The sequence below is a fragment of the Sinohyriopsis cumingii genome, chromosome 12, assembly GCF_028554795.1.
Source record: "Sinohyriopsis cumingii isolate HCF-2022 chromosome 12, ASM2855479v2, whole genome shotgun sequence".
In the NCBI taxonomy this organism is placed as follows: Eukaryota; Metazoa; Mollusca; class Bivalvia; order Unionida; family Unionidae; genus Sinohyriopsis; species Sinohyriopsis cumingii.
In genome coordinates this window covers 36,089,490-36,108,573 of record NC_142972.1, presented here as the reverse complement: position 1 = coordinate 36,108,573, position 19,084 = coordinate 36,089,490, and the positions used below count along the sequence as shown (strand labels likewise).

Below are 19,084 nucleotides of genomic sequence, written 5' to 3'. Positions count from 1 at the left end.
TCTTCTTGATAGAGAATCAGCCAAGACAATTAGTCTGCTGAGAATGCCTTATTTGGATGTCAATGTTGTTTTGGGTTGATTTGGTACCACCCTGTTCAAGGAGGTATGTCCCCACCACTGAGATGTCTGACATGATGAGCATCATCATGTTCTGAAGATGGTCATTCCAAAAACAGAAGGCTTTGATGATAGCATTCGTCTCCAAGAGTCTGATGTACAGACCTGTGTCCTCCACACCTAACTGGTCGTTCAAAGTGGTCAATGTCCAGTAACTGATGGGTTCCACAACCACAGGTGACTTCATCTGTACACATGTTCAAATCCGGGTGCAGTTGTTCACGAGGTATTCCTGTCATGAGCCAACCTTGTTTACATCAATGGTCTAGGAATGATACTATCTCACTCATTACACTGAACCTGTAATCATGCAGCATGGAAGAGGTGCACCTTTTCATCTGCAAAGGACACATGCAGAAGCGACACAGTGGGATAAGATCTGCTGCTCCATAAAACAATGTGAGGAGTTACAGAAACCTCCTGGTTGTGATCAATTTCATGCTGGAAATGGATTCTTTGACACAAACGAATGGCAAGAGATATGAGGAATAGAGGCAAAGAAACTTTGTTTCCTATTCCTGTTGATATGACTGCCTCCGCAACTTAATGGCAGATTGTCTTCTTGTACTGGATTATGGGTGGCTTTTGGGTAGTACAGCAAATGATCCTGTGTATCTCTTTTGTCTTCGGTCAACATATCATTGAGGGTGAACTGTAGATGATGTATAACATGAAAGTTGATGCACACAGAGATGGAAGTACAGTTCTTGGTCTGACTGCCTCCACAATTCCTCTATCTTGCCACCAAACAAGGGGCCCCGAGTGGCCGAGTGGTCTAAAGCACTCTCCGTTACGGATCACTGCCATCTCACCTCTGTCTGCGTGGGTTTGAGTTCAGGATTCAGCAAATGTGGATATGTGAGAAAGCATGCCAGTAGCTTCTCGTGGGTCGGTGGTTCTTCCCGGGGTTCTTCCGGGTTCTTCCTCCACCATTAATACTGGCCACCATGCATAGCCTATCGTGTGCTGAAAAATGGCGTTAAACCCCACAACAACAACAACAACAACAGCCACCAAACAACAGAGGTAATCAAAAGGGAGGTGTGTAATGTCAGGATGAGACATGCATTGCTTGTCTTCAAGCCTCAAAAATTGCCTGAGATGCAATCAACGAAGATGTGAAGACCATATTCTGACAACTTTCAAAGTGGTGTGCAGAATGTCTTTATTCACCATACAGATATAGGCAAAGACTGATTGAGTGCAGAGTAGTTCTTGTCTAATGCTGGTAGATCTGTAAAGCAGACATCAGAATGGGTCTCATACCAGTGGAAATGCAAAGAACACTGGAAGCTGACTCAGAATAAAAAGGTTTTGGAATTGCTTCGGTCAGTGATCTTGCAAGATAGACTCTGGTTGGGATCAGGAGTGATATCCATATAATACAATTTCAGAGACACAGACAAGGTGTAACAGTAACTTACAAGAGGGTATGATGAGTAAATGGCTAACCATATCCACGGGAAGCAGTCGTCAAATTATTATGAATGTCTGGCTGAAAACAAAAACAGACAGTATTGGAGTCAGGTATATGAACGGCAGTGTAAACAGCTGTACTGCCAATGTTATGGTAATGTTAGGCCAATGGACAGATCTGTCAATAAGTTCCCAGTTAATATTAACATTCCTTGGATCAACTTGACAAGGCATAGGACAATATGTAATGAAAGCCATAAGGTCAGTGCATCGTATGGAACAAGAGCCAATATGGCATCAAAACTTAAGTGCGACTCAACAGTATGGATTGAGTCCTTGATGGCTTAAAGGTATGGTTGCCATCTAAGACAGCATTAATACTGAGGAATGGCTTGATGGTATGAATCTAGAGCCAAACGGATGGGTGGTACAGTTAGCAGCTGAGACAGCATAAAAACTGAGGTGTTGCTAGATGGCATGGCTCATTCAAGTCATTTATAAACTCCATGCATCCAGATTTACAGGCCCAAATGGCATACAAAGGATATGCAGGTGGACTTATGCCACCAAGGCTGTGTTAAATTTAGTGGAAACTCTCACAAGTATCGAACTTCTTGACTAAAACAGAGAAATACGGTTCAAGAGTCATGAGATTTCTCACCAGCTTTGCAATCTTGCATTTGCTTAGATAGTCGTAACAGTTAATTCTGAAATTAAAAAGTAGAAGAAAAAACAGAAATAAATAACTGTGTTACAAATGCCAGAGACACCCCTGATACCAGGGTTGAATGATAAATAGTAAGCATGTTCACAAACTTCAACGTGTTCTATTACAATGTAGCCATATAAACCCATATGGTCAGAGAATGCAGAAACTAAGTCCACTTAGGTGACAAAAATTCACATAATTATGGTCAAAATTTTAAAAATGATGTATGCCACCTGTAGAGTTATCCTTAATACATCTAAAAATAATAAAATTCTCAATGGATCTGATGAAACATAGCATGGACAAACAATCGATTTTGGGAGGCAAAGTGAACAAAGTTTTTACTTCAGTAACAAAAGCTTACAACTGGCACTACCTGTAGGTGGCAAGAGTAGGTAATGAGCAAGAGTTATTGCCCTTTGTGTGTGTGTGTGTGTGTGGATGTGTGTGTGTGTGTGTGTGTATATATATATATATATATATATATATATATATATATATATATAACAGCATTTATTATAATAAATACTCATGTTTTCTTAATTTTATTTCTTTTTAAATTAATGATTCATTAAATTATAAATTGTGTATTTCCATAAATTTCTTCTCTTGTGTCATTATTTCAGTCTCAAAATATATTAAATCTTCCTCTCAGCAGATTAAGTTAACCTCAAAAATATGTTACAGTAACAGTTTAAAAAAACTATACATTACAACAACCACAAACCTTGAATGTTTTCTCACTACCAGATATATATATATATATATATATATATATATATATATATATATATATATATATATATATATATATATATATATTCTCTTACCTGACCCATAAATCTGATCCTGTTGTCTGCCTGTTGTAGTTTAACATTCTCTAAACAAAAAGTATTAGATGTCTCAAGCTTGACTGGCTCCTGTTTTCCAACACTCCCTCCTGCACTATCTGCTCGCTTCAAGAGTTCATGTGTGTTGACACATGTGATGCCACACAATGATGGTATGCCTTTCTTTGTTCCCTCAAAGGATGCCTGAAGATTTATCAATGAAGGCATCTGTTTTTTGACTGGTTGAAAATTTGTCACTTGTCTGTCTAAACTGGAATCACTTCCAGTTCTGAAGACACTAATTTTTTGGTTGATCACCTTTGCTCGTTTTTCCATTACATTTTGATCTGGTTTAAAGGATTTTAATGTCAGCCAGATTTTATTGCAAAAAATATTGAAAGGTGAATTGTTCTGAATTAAAAATTCCACTTCCACTTTCTCATCTAGGGAAACTTTTTCTTCCTTGATCTGTACTGTCGACTCAACAATGAAAAACAAAGGGCTTGCCCGCAAGGTTACTGGTTCATCTGCTGGTAAAAACAAAGAGCATACTACAGTTACATTTTTTATTTTGACATTTAATAACCCCAAAAAGATAAGGTGGAAATTCAAAATGAACAGAACAAGATCTTGGAATTCCACAAAACTATACCAAATTTCTTAAGAATTCTGAAATTTTGTTTCTCTATGTCTCAGATTGTAGCAAATGAATAGCTTTTGAAGTATTTGTCTTATGACATGGTGCTAATTTGTTCATAGTTACATGATGCTATTTTGTTCATAGTTACATGGTGCTAATTTGTTCATAGTTACATGGTGCTAATTTGTTCATAGTTACATGACTATATTGCAATATTAACATCATGCAAATATTTTTTGGCCATAATAATAACTTCAAAAATGTTAGGCACATATGTTGCCCTAACAGAAAAGGGTGGGGTGGGTGGGTGGGTGTCAGACTCTGATAAACCAAGAAAATAAAAATCTTTTTCAGAAACAAACACAAAAACCACAAAAAAAGTGATTCCCTTATTTACTGAGCCTTCCTTTTTATTTGGCTGGAAAAGGCACACATAACAACTTAACACAAAGACTCATCTTAATTGCTGTGGACAGATGTGCAGACACTAGCACTGGCATGATATTGGGTGTAAATGAATGTATGGAAAAACATTGGCACAGACACCAACTTGGATGTACATGTATGTGTGGATGAACAGTGGTACAGACACCAACTATAGTGCAGATGGATGTATGGATGAACAGTGGCACATGACATCAACTAGAGTGTAGATGGATGTATGGATGAACATTGGCAAAAGACACCAAATGTACAAATTCCAACAAGGCAGGCTCAACAACAATCTGCCTCCTCCGTACCTTCAACAACAACACTGTCACCACTGTTGATTATTTTACTCTAGTTTGCGCTGTTATAAAAAACAACACAAGTCTTGCTTGCCAACATTTTGTTAGTAATTGCTAACCATTGACACAATTTACCTTTATGCTCATCTGCAATTTTAAGGACTTCTGTCATGTGTTTCTCTCTTTCTGACAATTTTAATGTCTGACTTCCTGCAACTTGACATGCTGTTTTTAAGTATCTAAAATAGAAAGCAGAAGTATTGTAATCAAACAAGAACACCTTGGGAATGATTGATGTTTATAATTTCCTGATCTAAATCCTGCACACAAGGCTTCAAAGTATACAAAACACTTTGTCTTGATTGCAAAATTGCATTCTGATGTATGGTACATGGTATTGCAAGATTTTTTAAAATAAAAAAAAAACATTATTGTTCATGACACTGTTGTCATAAAAATAATAATTAATCTATGCTGGCACTAGCTGTCACCAGAATTGCCAATCCTGATAATAATTCTCAAAAAGTGATTCAAATTTACGTAACTGACTACATTTCTTCACAAAAGGAACATGCAGAAATGAAGAATTCAGCAAAAAATGAAACTGTTATTGGTCTGAAAAGAAAACTTTCAGCTCATGATAGAATTATGAAAGAAAATACTTGTTAATAATGAACAATGACTGAAGTTGAATAAAAAACAAATCCAGAAAGAAAACTGAACGGTGGGACCCTTTTCTGGACCACTAGATAATCATAAATGTCAGTATTATTTAAGGGGTAAAATTTGGTGACTACTTGGGTATTTCTTTTATTTTATGTCTTGCCATCTTCTAATGCAAATGCAATAATAATATTCTCATTTCAACAAAATTAATAATACTGAATTTGACTACCATGATGATACATCATTAATAATCATGCATTTAACAGTATTGTCAAAAAACAACATTAGTAATCACAAATTTGACAGCATGGTCAAGATACAACATTACAAATAATCATGAAATCTGACAGTATTATCAAGATCCAACATTAGTAATCATGGATTTTACTACTGTGATGATACAACATTAATAATCATGAGTTTGACAGTATTGTCATGATACAACATTAATAATCATGAAATCTGACAGTATTATCAAGATCCAACATTAATAATCATGAAATTTGACAGTATTATCAAGATCCAACATTAATAATCATGGATTTTACTACTGTGATGATACAACATTAATAATCATGAAATTTGACAGTATTGTCATGATACAACATTAATAATCATGAATTTGACAGTATTATCAAGATTCAACATTAATAATCAAGAATTTTACTACTGTGATGATACAACATTAATAATAATGAATTTGACAGTACTGTCATGATACAACATTAATAATCATGAATTTGACAGTATTATCAAGATTCAACATTAATAATCACGAATTTTACTACTGTGATGATACAACATTAATAATCATGAATTTGACAGTATTGTCATGATACAACATTAATAATAATGAATTTGACAGTATTATCAAGATTCAACATTAATAATCACGAATTTTACTACTGTGATGATACAACATTAATAATCATGAATTTGACAGTATTGTCATGATACAACATTAATAATCATGAATTTGACAGTATTATCAAGATTCAACATTAATAATCACGAATTTTACTACTGTGATGATACAACATTGATAATCATGAATTTGACAGTATTGTCATGATACAACATTAATAATCATGAATTTGACAGTATTATCAAGATACAACATTAATGATCATGAATTTGACAGTATTGTCATGATACAACATTGATAATCATGAATTTGACAGTATTGTCATGATACAACATTAATAATCATGAATTTGACAGTATTGTCAAGATACAACATTAATGATCATGAATTTGACAGTATTGTCATGATACAACATTAATAATTATTAATTTGACTGGCAATAACTAGTGCCAGCAGGAGGAGGTAATTGGCAAGAGTTAATGATCTATATGATATAGACACAAAAAATAATTTTGTGTCAATTAGTATGGCTCGATTGGAAGGTAGCAGGCTTATATTTTATATTTTTATGATAATGTGATTGTGGAATGTATTCCAAAAAGAAGCTATCATATAAGTGGTACAATACCCATTTGATTTAACAGCACAAGGAAAAGCTGTGATTGGCTGCCACCAAGAGTCAGTCCATCATGATGTGCATTGAACACTAGTAATGGTCCTGGCCATTGTACCAATTCACCCACAGAAAGCACATGGTCACTATTATTATACTGGGTATATCCTGTTACTCCCAACTCATTATATATTGACAACCAGCTGTGTTAGGTACTTTGAAAGTGACGATAGCAAAGAACAAAAGCATTCAACTGAAAAGATTGTAAAATGGACATTCTCAAGTTTATAGTTATAACTCCATGAAATATTTAAAATTTGAATTTTAAAACAGTTTAAATTATTTTAAGCACAGGTAAGGTGCAGCAAACAACATAATGTTTTTTTATTTCCAAAAAGTGTAAAAATCTGAATCTTTTAGATAATACATTCCAATCGCTGCTTTTAATTTTAAGTGATATCTATGTCACAACCATCACAGGGAAGAAAAATCTTACAAAAACCTTCATTTGATAACATCCTACCTTGTCACATCCCCAATATATTTTTGGCAATTAGCAAGTTCCAATCTAGTAGCTTCAGCTAACTGATACCACCCCTCTTGGTGGTAGCTCTTCTCAACATCAACAAGAAAGTTCTCAGCCTTCTGGGGCTCTCCCAATTGCCTATACATAGGAAGAAATGGCCAGAGGTAATAAATTGTCATTACAGTTGAATGTAATTAAACTACATGTTTTCTATATTACTTATACAATATAATGGTGGAACAATCTGCTTAAGATCTAAACTGTTTATCTAATATTCAGTTTCTTACAAGGGAATCCTGTTATAATGCTACAGTTGAAATCAATAACTGCCAGCTGTGCTATGTATTGCAGAGTAATGCAAGATTGTTAGAAAATTCAATGAATGCATGTAAACAAGTTGGACAGGGCCCAGGTGGATAAACAAAATGCCAGTCAAATATATGAGTACTGTAGTAATTTTAATTCCTGCCAATTTTTATATAACAATTACCCTATGCTCAATGAAAATTAATCATTGCTGTGTAAGAACATTACTATGATCTGTAAGCTACTGTGTGATTCAGACAGCCACATCATTTTTCTCAAGAAATTTTCAAGGACTTCCAGAGGTTTTCAAAAAGTATTTTTCTTACTGAAATTAAGCTTTCTTCACATGTTGTGCTGTTTACCACTACATAAATAGGAACAAAATAGAATGGAAAATATGCAACTAACTATAACTGGGATGCCACTAAAGCAAAGTGTCACTAATCCATCTCATGACAACTTGTCTGATGTCTCTGTTCCACCCAATTTCATTTCATAGTGACCTACTTTCTGCATGGTGGAGTTATTCTTCTTGACCTGAATCCATGTACCAATTGTCACGAGTGTAGGTTAAATAGGGTATAAGATACTGAGTAGAAATGAACAGTTAGCTGAAAATAACAAAGTCACTGAAGTTAAAAAAATCCGGTAATCATGACCTAGTGAAGATATGGTTGAGTTACCCTACATGAGATAGCACCAGGTGCCAAATTTCATGAGCATAGGTGAAATAAGGTCACAAATGGATAGCTGAAAATACAAAGCATGATTTTAGTACTGCTGAATTATTCTTGCTAGGATGCATGTGCCTGTTAATTCTAACAAGTGTAAGTGAAGTAGGGTCTATGATATTGAGGGTGTAATGAACAAATTGCTGAAAATACAAAAGACATTACCTTTAAAACTGGGTCAGAATTAAGTAGTTTTGGATTTGGCTGTTATTTTTATTGAGTTGTACCTATGTACCAATTTTCATGAGTGTTGGTGAAATAAGTTCCACGCTAATAAGGTCCAAGCTAAAATGTGAATATCGCATGGTTGGCAACTAAGTCCATAAGGGTGAACAAATATGTCAAAATACTGACGAACAACAAAAACAAAGGCAACAAATGTTTCAAGCAAAGATAGTACAGCAAAACAATAGCAACTTGCTAAAATTTCCACAAGTTAAACTAGAGAACAGGTAGTATCAGTGACAAGAGAGGTACTTATAGCAGAATCTTGGAAGAGTTAGATGGTATAAAGATGGGAGAAAAAAAACAATTGTGCATCTTTATTGGAAGGGTCGGAACCAGGATTTAGATAAGTTAATTCCTAACATTAATGTGATCATATAATGTGTTCAATGGAGAAAATGAACAAATAAAGGTCTAAAACTGTACAACAGGATTGAAAAGTTTGCAACACAAATGCATTGATAACTTTTGACAAAGTGAAATGTGTGTGTGTGATTTGGATTTTTAACATAGCTTTAACAATTTTTCAGTCATATCGCTACAATGTCTGCAGTGTGACAGTTTATAGTGATGTCAAACACTGGGGTATCATGCCGCAGACATGTAGCACGATGTCCCACCCAGTCACATTATCCTGACACCAGGCCGACCAGTCCTAACACTAACCTCTCAATGCTACGCACCAAGCAAGGCAGCTGTTAGTACCATTTTTGTAAATCTCTGGTATGACTCGCTCAGGGATCGAAGCCACGACCTCCTGCGTCTGAGACAGGCGCTCTAACCACTAGGCCACTGGAGCAGTGTACAAAGTGAAATGAATGGATAGTTATAATTAAATGGCTCATACTGTATCTTTATTAAATATCACGATGCTTATAGTTTGTACACAGAGGTTTTCAAGAGTGAACCAAATGCCTATAGAACATAAAACTTAAGGACAAAAGTTCATGCACATCTGAAACAAAGTACATGGTTGGAACACTTGATCTAGTATGCATAATTTGAAAGGTATCACTAGTCTTTGAACCACTATGACTTGACTTGTCAACCTGTGGGGTGACACTTTCTACATATGGCCTAGGTCTTCAAGGACCTGTCAATCTGTGGGTTGACACCTTCTACATTTGGCCTAGGTCTTCAAGGACCTGTCAATCTGTGGGTTGACACTTTCTACATTTGGCCTAGGTCTTCAAGGAGGTCAGTTTCTGGGTCAGTATACTAACAATGAAGCTGCCTCCTTCACCATACATACATGTAAATCATAGTACACTGAATGCTGACAATAGGAAACCTTGAAGAAATCTACACATACAAAAATGCTCAACTGAATTTCTAAATGATAACTAAATCTGTTGACTAAGAAATGATGCAAATAGCCTGATATTTTCACAAAAAAAGGTGAGGGCACTAAAGTGCTTAATAGATTGAATATAACATTTCTATTCTCTTATACATATTTTCCTACCAGATCAAGTTTCTATGGACATAAGTGGCTGTGCATGTCTTGTTTACTATTGCCCTTAAATGTATGTCCTAACATTATTGTAACAAATGACTGTACAACTATCAAAGCATGTTACCTTAGAAACATGTATGTGTACAAGCAATAAATGCTTCTCATTGTTACAAACATGACAAAAGTATAAGATCCTTTTCAGGAATGAACACACAAACATGAATAAATATACATGTACACAAAAATATATATGCACACAGTTATTTTGTTACATACATGTAGAAGTGGGCAAGATCCTTCCCCAGAAGTCTAGCAGAACGAAACCTTCCAATGTACTTGAAGGTTCCCATGGTCAGTTCTGAAAGTTCCTGAAAATAATAATGGTGGTACTGAAAATAGCAGGTTTCAGGCATGTGATTTTATCCAAAAAGTGCCAGTTGAAAACATAATTTGTTTGTGGCCATTTCATACAAGCAACATAAGAATAACGGTGAAAATTTATGTAATTACAGGTCTGGATTTCAATAGCTAAAGTTTTGACTTGATTTAAACTTAAATCTAGATTCCCAAAATGAATTATATTTAATATTGACCAGCTGAATATCTTAAGTGTAGACCTATCTCTGAAAGGCGGTCCAGGTCCAGCATAGCACCCCAAAAGTATATCTATAAAACTTTTCAGACCAACTCCAAAACATTAACACTGCAAGAAAAGAATGGTTTCTTTGACATTATTTTACATGGCATCCAGTTATGGAACATTAATGATGAAATATTTTCTGCAGCCCTAAGGATTTATCTTTAGGTTCCTAATCATAGCTCATGTTCCCACCAATATTTAAATTTCCACTCTGTATTAAAACTATATTCACTGACAAATGGTGTTCATGCTATATGTTCCTAATCATATGTCATGAATCCACAAATATTTAAACTTCAACTCTATATGATCACTATAGTCACTGACAAAATGTGCTGCTGTTTTGTCAATTTTCCTTATGATACCGCATGTTCCCACCAATCTTTAAGCTTCTTGAACTCTATATTACCACCAGAGTCACTGACGAGATGTGTTTTTGATATGTTGATTTATCAACCTAATTTAAATTACTAAATTTACGGATGTAATGATATCTGTGCAAAATGTCTCTGCAATTCAAAAACCTAAATCATCAAATTTTAAATTAGCAAAATGTATTCCTTGTATACAAGAGTGGTAGAGGGTTCATGTCATGGAGCCCTTGAGAAGTTGAAATAGTTGCAAAGCAAACTAATCCTTGTGTAACTTGCCCTGACTTTTACGCATACTATGATTTATGTAACTTGTCCTGACTTTCATGCATACTATGACTTATGTAACTTGCCCTGACTTTTATTTATAATATGACTTATGCAACTTGCCCTGAATTTTATGCATACTATGACTTGGGTAACTTGCCCTGACTTTTATGCTGAATATGACTTATGTAACTTGCTGTAACTTTTATGCTGAATATGAATTATATAACTTGCCCTGACTTTTATGCTGAATATGACTTATGTAATTTGCCCTGATTTTTATGCATACTATGACTTATTTAACTTGCCCTGACTTTTGTGCATACTATGACTTATGAAACTTTCCGTGACTTTTATGCTCTGACATGTGTAACTTGCCCTGACTTTTGTGCTGACTTTGGAAGAATAAAGTTTTCAAAGTCTATCCTATATCATGCAAATCCCCAATGCTGAAAATTATATTAGAAAATCTTAAAATATTTTGAGCCTCAGGTGTGGTGCTTACAAAAACTTTCTTCTACTCTGAGACTTAATTCTCTTCTGGCCATATTATCCTGAAAAGAGATATATATGTGTATTCCTACTATAGAACTTTCAAATTTGGATTTAAGGAAATTTCAAGTAACATTTTCCCTTCTCAGGTAACATATCAACAAATAAGTAACATGCCTGCCCCAATTTATAAATTCCCATTGCTAAAATAATTTTTTTTTTTTTAAATTATTTAAAAAATATCTAACTAGGACACTTGAATAATTAAAAAAGAGGACCATTATTTTGTACCAGATATATTTTCTGAAATGATTCCCTGGATGACAGAGCCTCCCTCAGTTTGTCCCTGGGTCTGGGTTGTGTTGCAGCTGGATCTAGAAAAAAAGAAAGAAATAAAAAGAATATGAACTGACACCTTTAAAAACATTTCGCATCTTTAAATTGGTGTGCTTTTGCTTCTTGAAAAAAAAAACCCACATAATTAAATGCTTCAAAACTCAACTATTTAGAAATTAATTTTAAACAATTAAATGCAAAATAACACAGAGTAAAACATTATCAAGAAATGAGTTATGACTAGCATGTTTCATACTACAAATTGATAATTACAAACAAACTCTGTTCATAACTGAGATATCTTACATAGTAATGCATTTATGATACAGAAACAATAATAGCCTTTTAATAAAACCCTATATATCAGATATAATTATCTTTAAATAAAGAACCAAAAGAAACAGCAGAGTAGCCATCCTATGATGCTCTGGCCAGGATCTGAACCTGCAACCCACCGACTATCAGATAAGCATGCATATGACTAAGCTACTGTGACTCACAAGTCATTAGTAGTACTTCATATATGCAATTAGAACATTTTATACAACTGGTGTAAAATTATCAGTGATGAATTAAACTGTTGTTTGATATTTAGCTACCTATTTCTTCAATACCCATTCCAGATGTGAGGTCAATGACTCGACTTAATTGCTCTGAACTTGGTTGCTCAGTCTGGTTGGGCATCAGGCCACACAGTTCTCCAAGCAGTCTTAGCTGTAAATTTAAAAATAAGGCCAATGTAACCAATTGTAAATACAAAACCACTGCAGTAATATCTCTATGAAACAGTGCTAGAAAAAATAAAAATGAAAACAAGGAGACAGTAAAACAATATTTACCTGCATGCATGCAAAGTTTTACCATCCTTATATATGACTTTTAGAACATGATGAAAAAACTTGAACAAAACTGTCATGTCAACATGAAAAAAGCAATTAAAAGAAATGTGATAACTAATTTCTGCCAAAGCAGGCATGATAAAAAAGTGGATAGTTAAGTATAAGATATGGGGTCACACAGTTATGCTTTCAAAAATAATTCACCAAAGGGGACAATGTGCATGTAAAATGAAGCTGACTCATATTAATGATGATATACCTATCAAATAATTGAATGTTTGCTGACAATAAATGGCATAACGGTTTACCCAGACATTTCTACCAGTAGCTGGTCCAAGTCCTGTCCATAAGTCCAGTCACTTGCCCATTTTTTGGCACCTTAGCATTGACAGCCAGTCTATCATTATAAGTCTTTAAAGTGCTTTACAATGTATCTAGTGGCTATTTCTACTGTTTTATCTATCTCCTGAAAAACATCCAAATCCCACATGGTACCAACCATAAACTGCATGCATTGGCCAATTTGATTTCACAATCCATGGTGTCGATCTTCATCTCTGTTATGACTATCTCATCTCTCGTTCAGATCCCATTATTTTATTTGACTTGTCAACAGCTTACAAAAGAAACTTGCAGTCTTGATGTGTGATAGTCTCCTGCATCTTAGGCATAAAATCACATAAATGATCGACTACATGGCATCAAAGTAAATTCAAGTACAGTCAAACTTGCCTAACGCAGACACCCATGGGAAATGGCAAAAGAGGCCTTTGTAGACAGGTGACCTCTGGAGGCAGCTTCATTTCTCAAACTTGGTTCTTGACAAACTTATGTACTATGAACCAAACAGCATTAGGATTATTAGCAGAAGTATTATCATCATTATTATTTTACATGTGTTATTATTAGCAGTAGTATTATCATCATTACTATTTTACATGTGTTAATATTAGCAGTAGTATTATCATCATTATTATTTTACATGTGTTATTGTTAGCAGTAGTATTATCATCATTATTTTACATGTGTTATTATTAGCAGTAGTATTATCATCTTTATTATTTTACATGTGGCACTATTAGCAGTAGTATTATCATCATTACTATTTTACGTGTTATTAGCAGTAGTATTATCATCATTACTATTTTACATGTGTTATTATTAGCAGTAGTATTAGCATCATTATTATTTTACATGTGTTATTATTAGCAGTAGTATTAGCATCATTACTATTTTACATGTGTTATTATTAGCAGTAGTATTATCATCATTACTATTTTACACGTGTTATTATTAGCAGTAGTATTATCATCATTACTATTTTGCGTGATATTATTAGCAGTAGTATTATCATCATTACTATTTTACATGTGTTACTATTAGCAGTAGTATTATCATCATTACTATTTTACATGTGTTATTACTAGCAGTAGTATTAGCATCATTATTATTTTACATGTGTTATTATTAGCAGTAGTATTATCATCATTATTATTTTACATGTGTTATTATTAGCAGTAGTATTATCATCATTATTATTTTACATGTGTTATTATCAGCAATAGTATTATCATCATTATTATTTACATGTGTTATTATTATCAGCAGCATTATCATTATTATTATTTTACATGTCTTATTATCAGCAGTAGTATTATCATCATCATTATTTTACATTTGTTATTATTAGCAGTAGCATTATCATCATTATTACTTTACATGTGTTATTATTAGCAGTAGTATTATCATCATTACTATTTTACATGTGTTATTATTAGCAGTAGCATTATCATTATTATTTTTAATGTCTTATTATCAGCAGTAGTATTATCATCATTATTATTTTACATTTGTTATTATTAGCAGTAGTATTATCATCATTACTATTTTACATGTGTTATTATTAGCAGTAGTATTAGCATCATTATTATTTTACATGTGTTATTAATAGCAGTAGTATTATCATCTTTATTATTTTGCGTGATATTATTAGCAGTAGTATTATCATCATTATTATTTTACATGTGTTATTATCAGCAATAGTATTATCATCATTATTATTTACATGTGTTATTATTATCAGCAGCATTATCATTATTATTATTTTACATGTCTTATTATCAGCAGTAGTATTATCATCATCTTTATTTTACATTTGTTATTATTAGCAGTAGCATTATCATCATTATTATTTTACATGTGTTATTATTAGCAGTAGTATTATCATCATTACTATTTTACATGTGTTATTATTAGCAGTAGCATTATCATTATTATTTTAAATGTCTTATTATCAGCAGTAGTATTATCATCATTATTTTACATATGTTTTTATTAGCAGTAGTATTATCATCATTATTATTTTACATGTGTTATTATTAGCATTAGTATTATCATCATTACTATTTTACATGTGTTATTATTAGCAGTAGTATTATCATCATTACTATTTTACATGTGTTATTATTAGCAGTAGTATTATCATAATTATTATTTTACATGTGTTATTACTAGCAGTAGTATTATCATTGTTACTATTTTACATGTGTTATTATTAGCAGTAGCATTATCATCATTACTATTTTACATGTGTTATTATTAGCAGTAGTATTATCATCATTACTATTTTACATGTGTTATTATTAGCAGTAGTATTATCATCATTACTATTTTACATGTGTTATTATTAGCAGTAGTATTATCATCATTACTATTTTACATGTGTTATTATTAGCAATAGTATTATCATCATTACTATTTTACATGTGTTATTATTAGCCGTAGTATTATCATCATTACTATTTTACATGTGTTATTATTAGCAGTAGTATTATCGTCATTATTATTTTATGTGATATTATTAGCAGAAGTATTATCATCATTACTATTTTACATGTGTTATTATTAGCAGTAGTATTATCATTATTGTTTTATGTGTTATTATTAACAGTAGTATTATCATCATTATTTTACATGTGTTATTATTAGCAGTAGTATTATCATCATTATTATTTTACATGTGTCATTATTAGCAGTAGTATTATCATCATTACAATTTTACATGTGTTATTATTAGCAGTAGTATTATCATTATTATTTTACATGTCTTATTATCAGCAGTAGTATTATCATCATTATTATTTTACATGTGTTATTATTAGCAGTAGTATTATCATCATTACTATTTTAAATGTGTTATTATTAGCAGTAGTATTATCATCATTACTATTTTACATGTGTTATTATTAGCAGTACTATTATCATCATTACTATTTTACATGTGTTATTATTAGCAGTAGTATTATCATCATTACAATTTTACATGTGTTATTATTAGCAGTAGTATTATCATCATTATTATTTTATGTGATATTATTAGCAGAAGTATTATCACCATTACTATTTTACATGTGTTATTATTAACAGTAGTATTATCATCATTATTATTTTACATGTGTTATTATTAGCAGTAGTATTATCATCATTACTATTTTACATGTGTTATTATTAACAGTAGTATTATCATTATTATTATTTTACATGTCTTATTATCAGCAGTAGTATTATCATCCTTACTATTTTACATGCGTTATTATTAGCAGTAGTATTTTCATTATTATTATTTTACATGTCTTATTATCAGCAGTAGTATTATCATCATTATTATTTTATGTGTTATTATTAGCAGTAGTATTATCATCATTACTATTTTACATGTGTTATTATTAGCAGTAGCATTATTATCATTACTATTTTACATGTGTTATTATTAGCAGTAGCATTATCATCATTACTATTTTACATGTATTATTATTAGCAGTAGTATTATCATCATTACTATTTAACATGTGTTATTATTAGCAGTAGTATTATCATTATTACTATTTTACATGTGTTATTATTAGCAGTAGTATTATCATCATTACTATTTTACATGTGTTATTATTAGCAGTAGTATTATCATCATTACTATTTTACATGTGTTATTATTAGCAGTAGTATTATCATCATTATTATTTTATGTGATATTATTAGCAGAAGTATTATCATCATTACTATTTTACATGTGTTATTATTAGCAGTAGTATTATCATTATTATTGTTTTATGTGTTATTATTAACAGTAGTATTATCATCATTATTATTTTACATTTGTTATTATTAGCAGTAGTATTATCATCATTACTATTTTACATGTATTATTAGCAGTAATGTTATCATCATTATTATTCATTATTATTATTTTACATGTGTTATTATTAGCAGTAGTATTATCATCATTACTATTTTACATGTGTTATAATTAGCAGTAGTATTATCATCATTACTATTTTACATGTGTTATTATTAGCAGTAGTATTATCATCATTACTATTTTACGTGTTATTAGCAGTAGTATTATCATCATTATTATTTTACATGTGTTATTATTAGGAGCAGTATTATCATCATTACTATTTTACATATGTTATTATTAGCAGTAGCATTATCATCATTATTTTATGTGTGTTATTATTAGCAGTAGTATTATCATCATTACTATTGTATGTGTTATTTTTAGCAGTAGTATTATCATCATTATTATTTTACATGTTATTATTAGCAGTAGTATTATCATGATTACTATTTTACATGTGATATTATTAGCAGTAGTATTATCATCATTATTTTACATGTGTTATTATTAGCAGTAGTATTATCATCATTACTATTTTACGTGTTATTATTAGCAGTAGTATTATCATCATTACTATTTTACTTGTGTTATTATTAGCAGTAGTATTATCATCATTACTATTTTACATGTGTTATTATTAGAAGTAGTATTATCATCATTATTATTTTACATGTGTTATTATTAGCAGTAGTATTATCATCATTATTTTACATGTGTTATTATTAGCAGTAGTATTATCATCATTATTATTTTACATGTGTTATTATTAGCAGTAGTATTATCATCATTACTATTTTACACGTGTTATTATTAGCAGTAATATTATCATCATTACTATTTTACATGTGTTATTATTAGCAGTAGTATTATCATCATTTTACATGTGTTATTATTAGCAGTAGTATTATCATCATTATTATTTTACACGTGTTATTATTAGCAGTAGCATTATCATTATTATTGCCGTAGATGTGTTATTAGTAGCAGCATAAGTTTTCTATCAAGATACATGTACATATATTTAGTTTAGCTATTTAGCAAAAATCAAGAAAACTATAACTGTGTATATGCACTCATTTATATCTCGACTTCATTCTCTCTCTTTCTCTTACATATACAAATACTTTTACCTCATTATCAGTAGAAATGGCTCCAAATAAAACTACTGACAGCTTACCTGTAACTGTGAAATATCCAACAGACTTTTTTGACAGAGCAGTTAGTATTATTGGCATAAAAAGCAAATTTTTAAGTAAATTGTGTTTCTCATATGATACTTATCCAGTTACATTAACATTAGGCACATAAGCCTGCTACCGCATGGATCCAGTCCTTCTAAAAAAGATGAAATTCGTCATTTCCTGTCTATCTCATATAGACAAAAGGCACTAACTTGCCCATTACCTCCTCTTGCCATCACCAGATGTTGCTAGCTTTTAAGCTGACCAATATACTAACAAGGATGCTCACAATGAAGGGTTGTTTGGAGGGATTTTAAGAAATGTCATTGGTTAATTATTCTCAGAGAAACACAATTTTGTTTAAAATTTGCTTTCTCATTCAAATATGTTCTCCAATCACAGTAATGTGAGGAGAATACTCAATAGGAGAAGGGAATGATGAGCATCCTACCTCTACCTCAAGTATCCTTCAAGGGAAATGATGGCTGGATTGCCCATGCTAACAATAACTTATTCCCCATAATGCTTAAGTAACACAGCCTAGGGACACTTGATCTGTGACCCATACATATGGTTAAGGAGACAATTATTGAAATCTTTTTACTGACAAAATTTCACTTGCAAATCCAGCAAAGCTGAAAGTGTGTTTCTTAAATGGGTCTGGTGGTCATCCAAGCTGCTGCCACAGGATCTACCAAATTCAAGGTTTGCTTTTGTGAAGCTAAATCTCATGGATTAAAACTCATGATGGTTGACTTTACATGCCAGCCAACAGCTTTTATTATGTCTCCGATTTAAACATTACATTTGAACATAAGGCTCACAGAGATTGCTCTAATCTCATAACTGGTAATCTTCTGTTTTGTGAGACTGTTTTGTGAGACCTCCAAATACACTGAGTGTATGATCCATTTCAGCCACAAACCAATGGCTTATGGGATAATATCCTGTTT

The 19,084-nt window shown here is 32.0% G+C and overlaps 1 protein-coding gene across 4 annotated transcripts in view; it reads right to left on the bottom strand.

Moving 5' to 3' along the window:
* Positions 1–19,084, bottom strand: part of LOC149786256 (trafficking protein particle complex subunit 10-like) — a 90,494-nt gene that overhangs the window by 31,994 nt on the left and 39,416 nt on the right. For 3 of the 4 annotated variants that reach the window (XR_016424902.1, XM_089976639.1, XM_089976641.1), the window contains 6 exons: positions 12,534–12,648; positions 11,890–11,972; positions 10,105–10,196; positions 7,108–7,248; positions 4,576–4,679; positions 3,073–3,602 (listed from right to left, as the gene is read on the bottom strand). Coding sequence is in view for 3 of the 4 variants with exons in the window: in XM_089976639.1 (XP_089832765.1) it covers positions 3,073–3,602; positions 4,576–4,679; positions 7,108–7,248; positions 10,105–10,196; positions 11,890–11,972; positions 12,534–12,648 (1,065 nt within the window). In the remaining variant the exon portion in view is untranslated. The remainder of the gene's footprint in view (positions 1–3,072; positions 3,603–4,575; positions 4,680–7,107; positions 7,249–10,104; positions 10,197–11,889; positions 11,973–12,533; positions 12,649–19,084) is intronic. The other variant, XM_089976640.1, reaches the window with a different exon arrangement.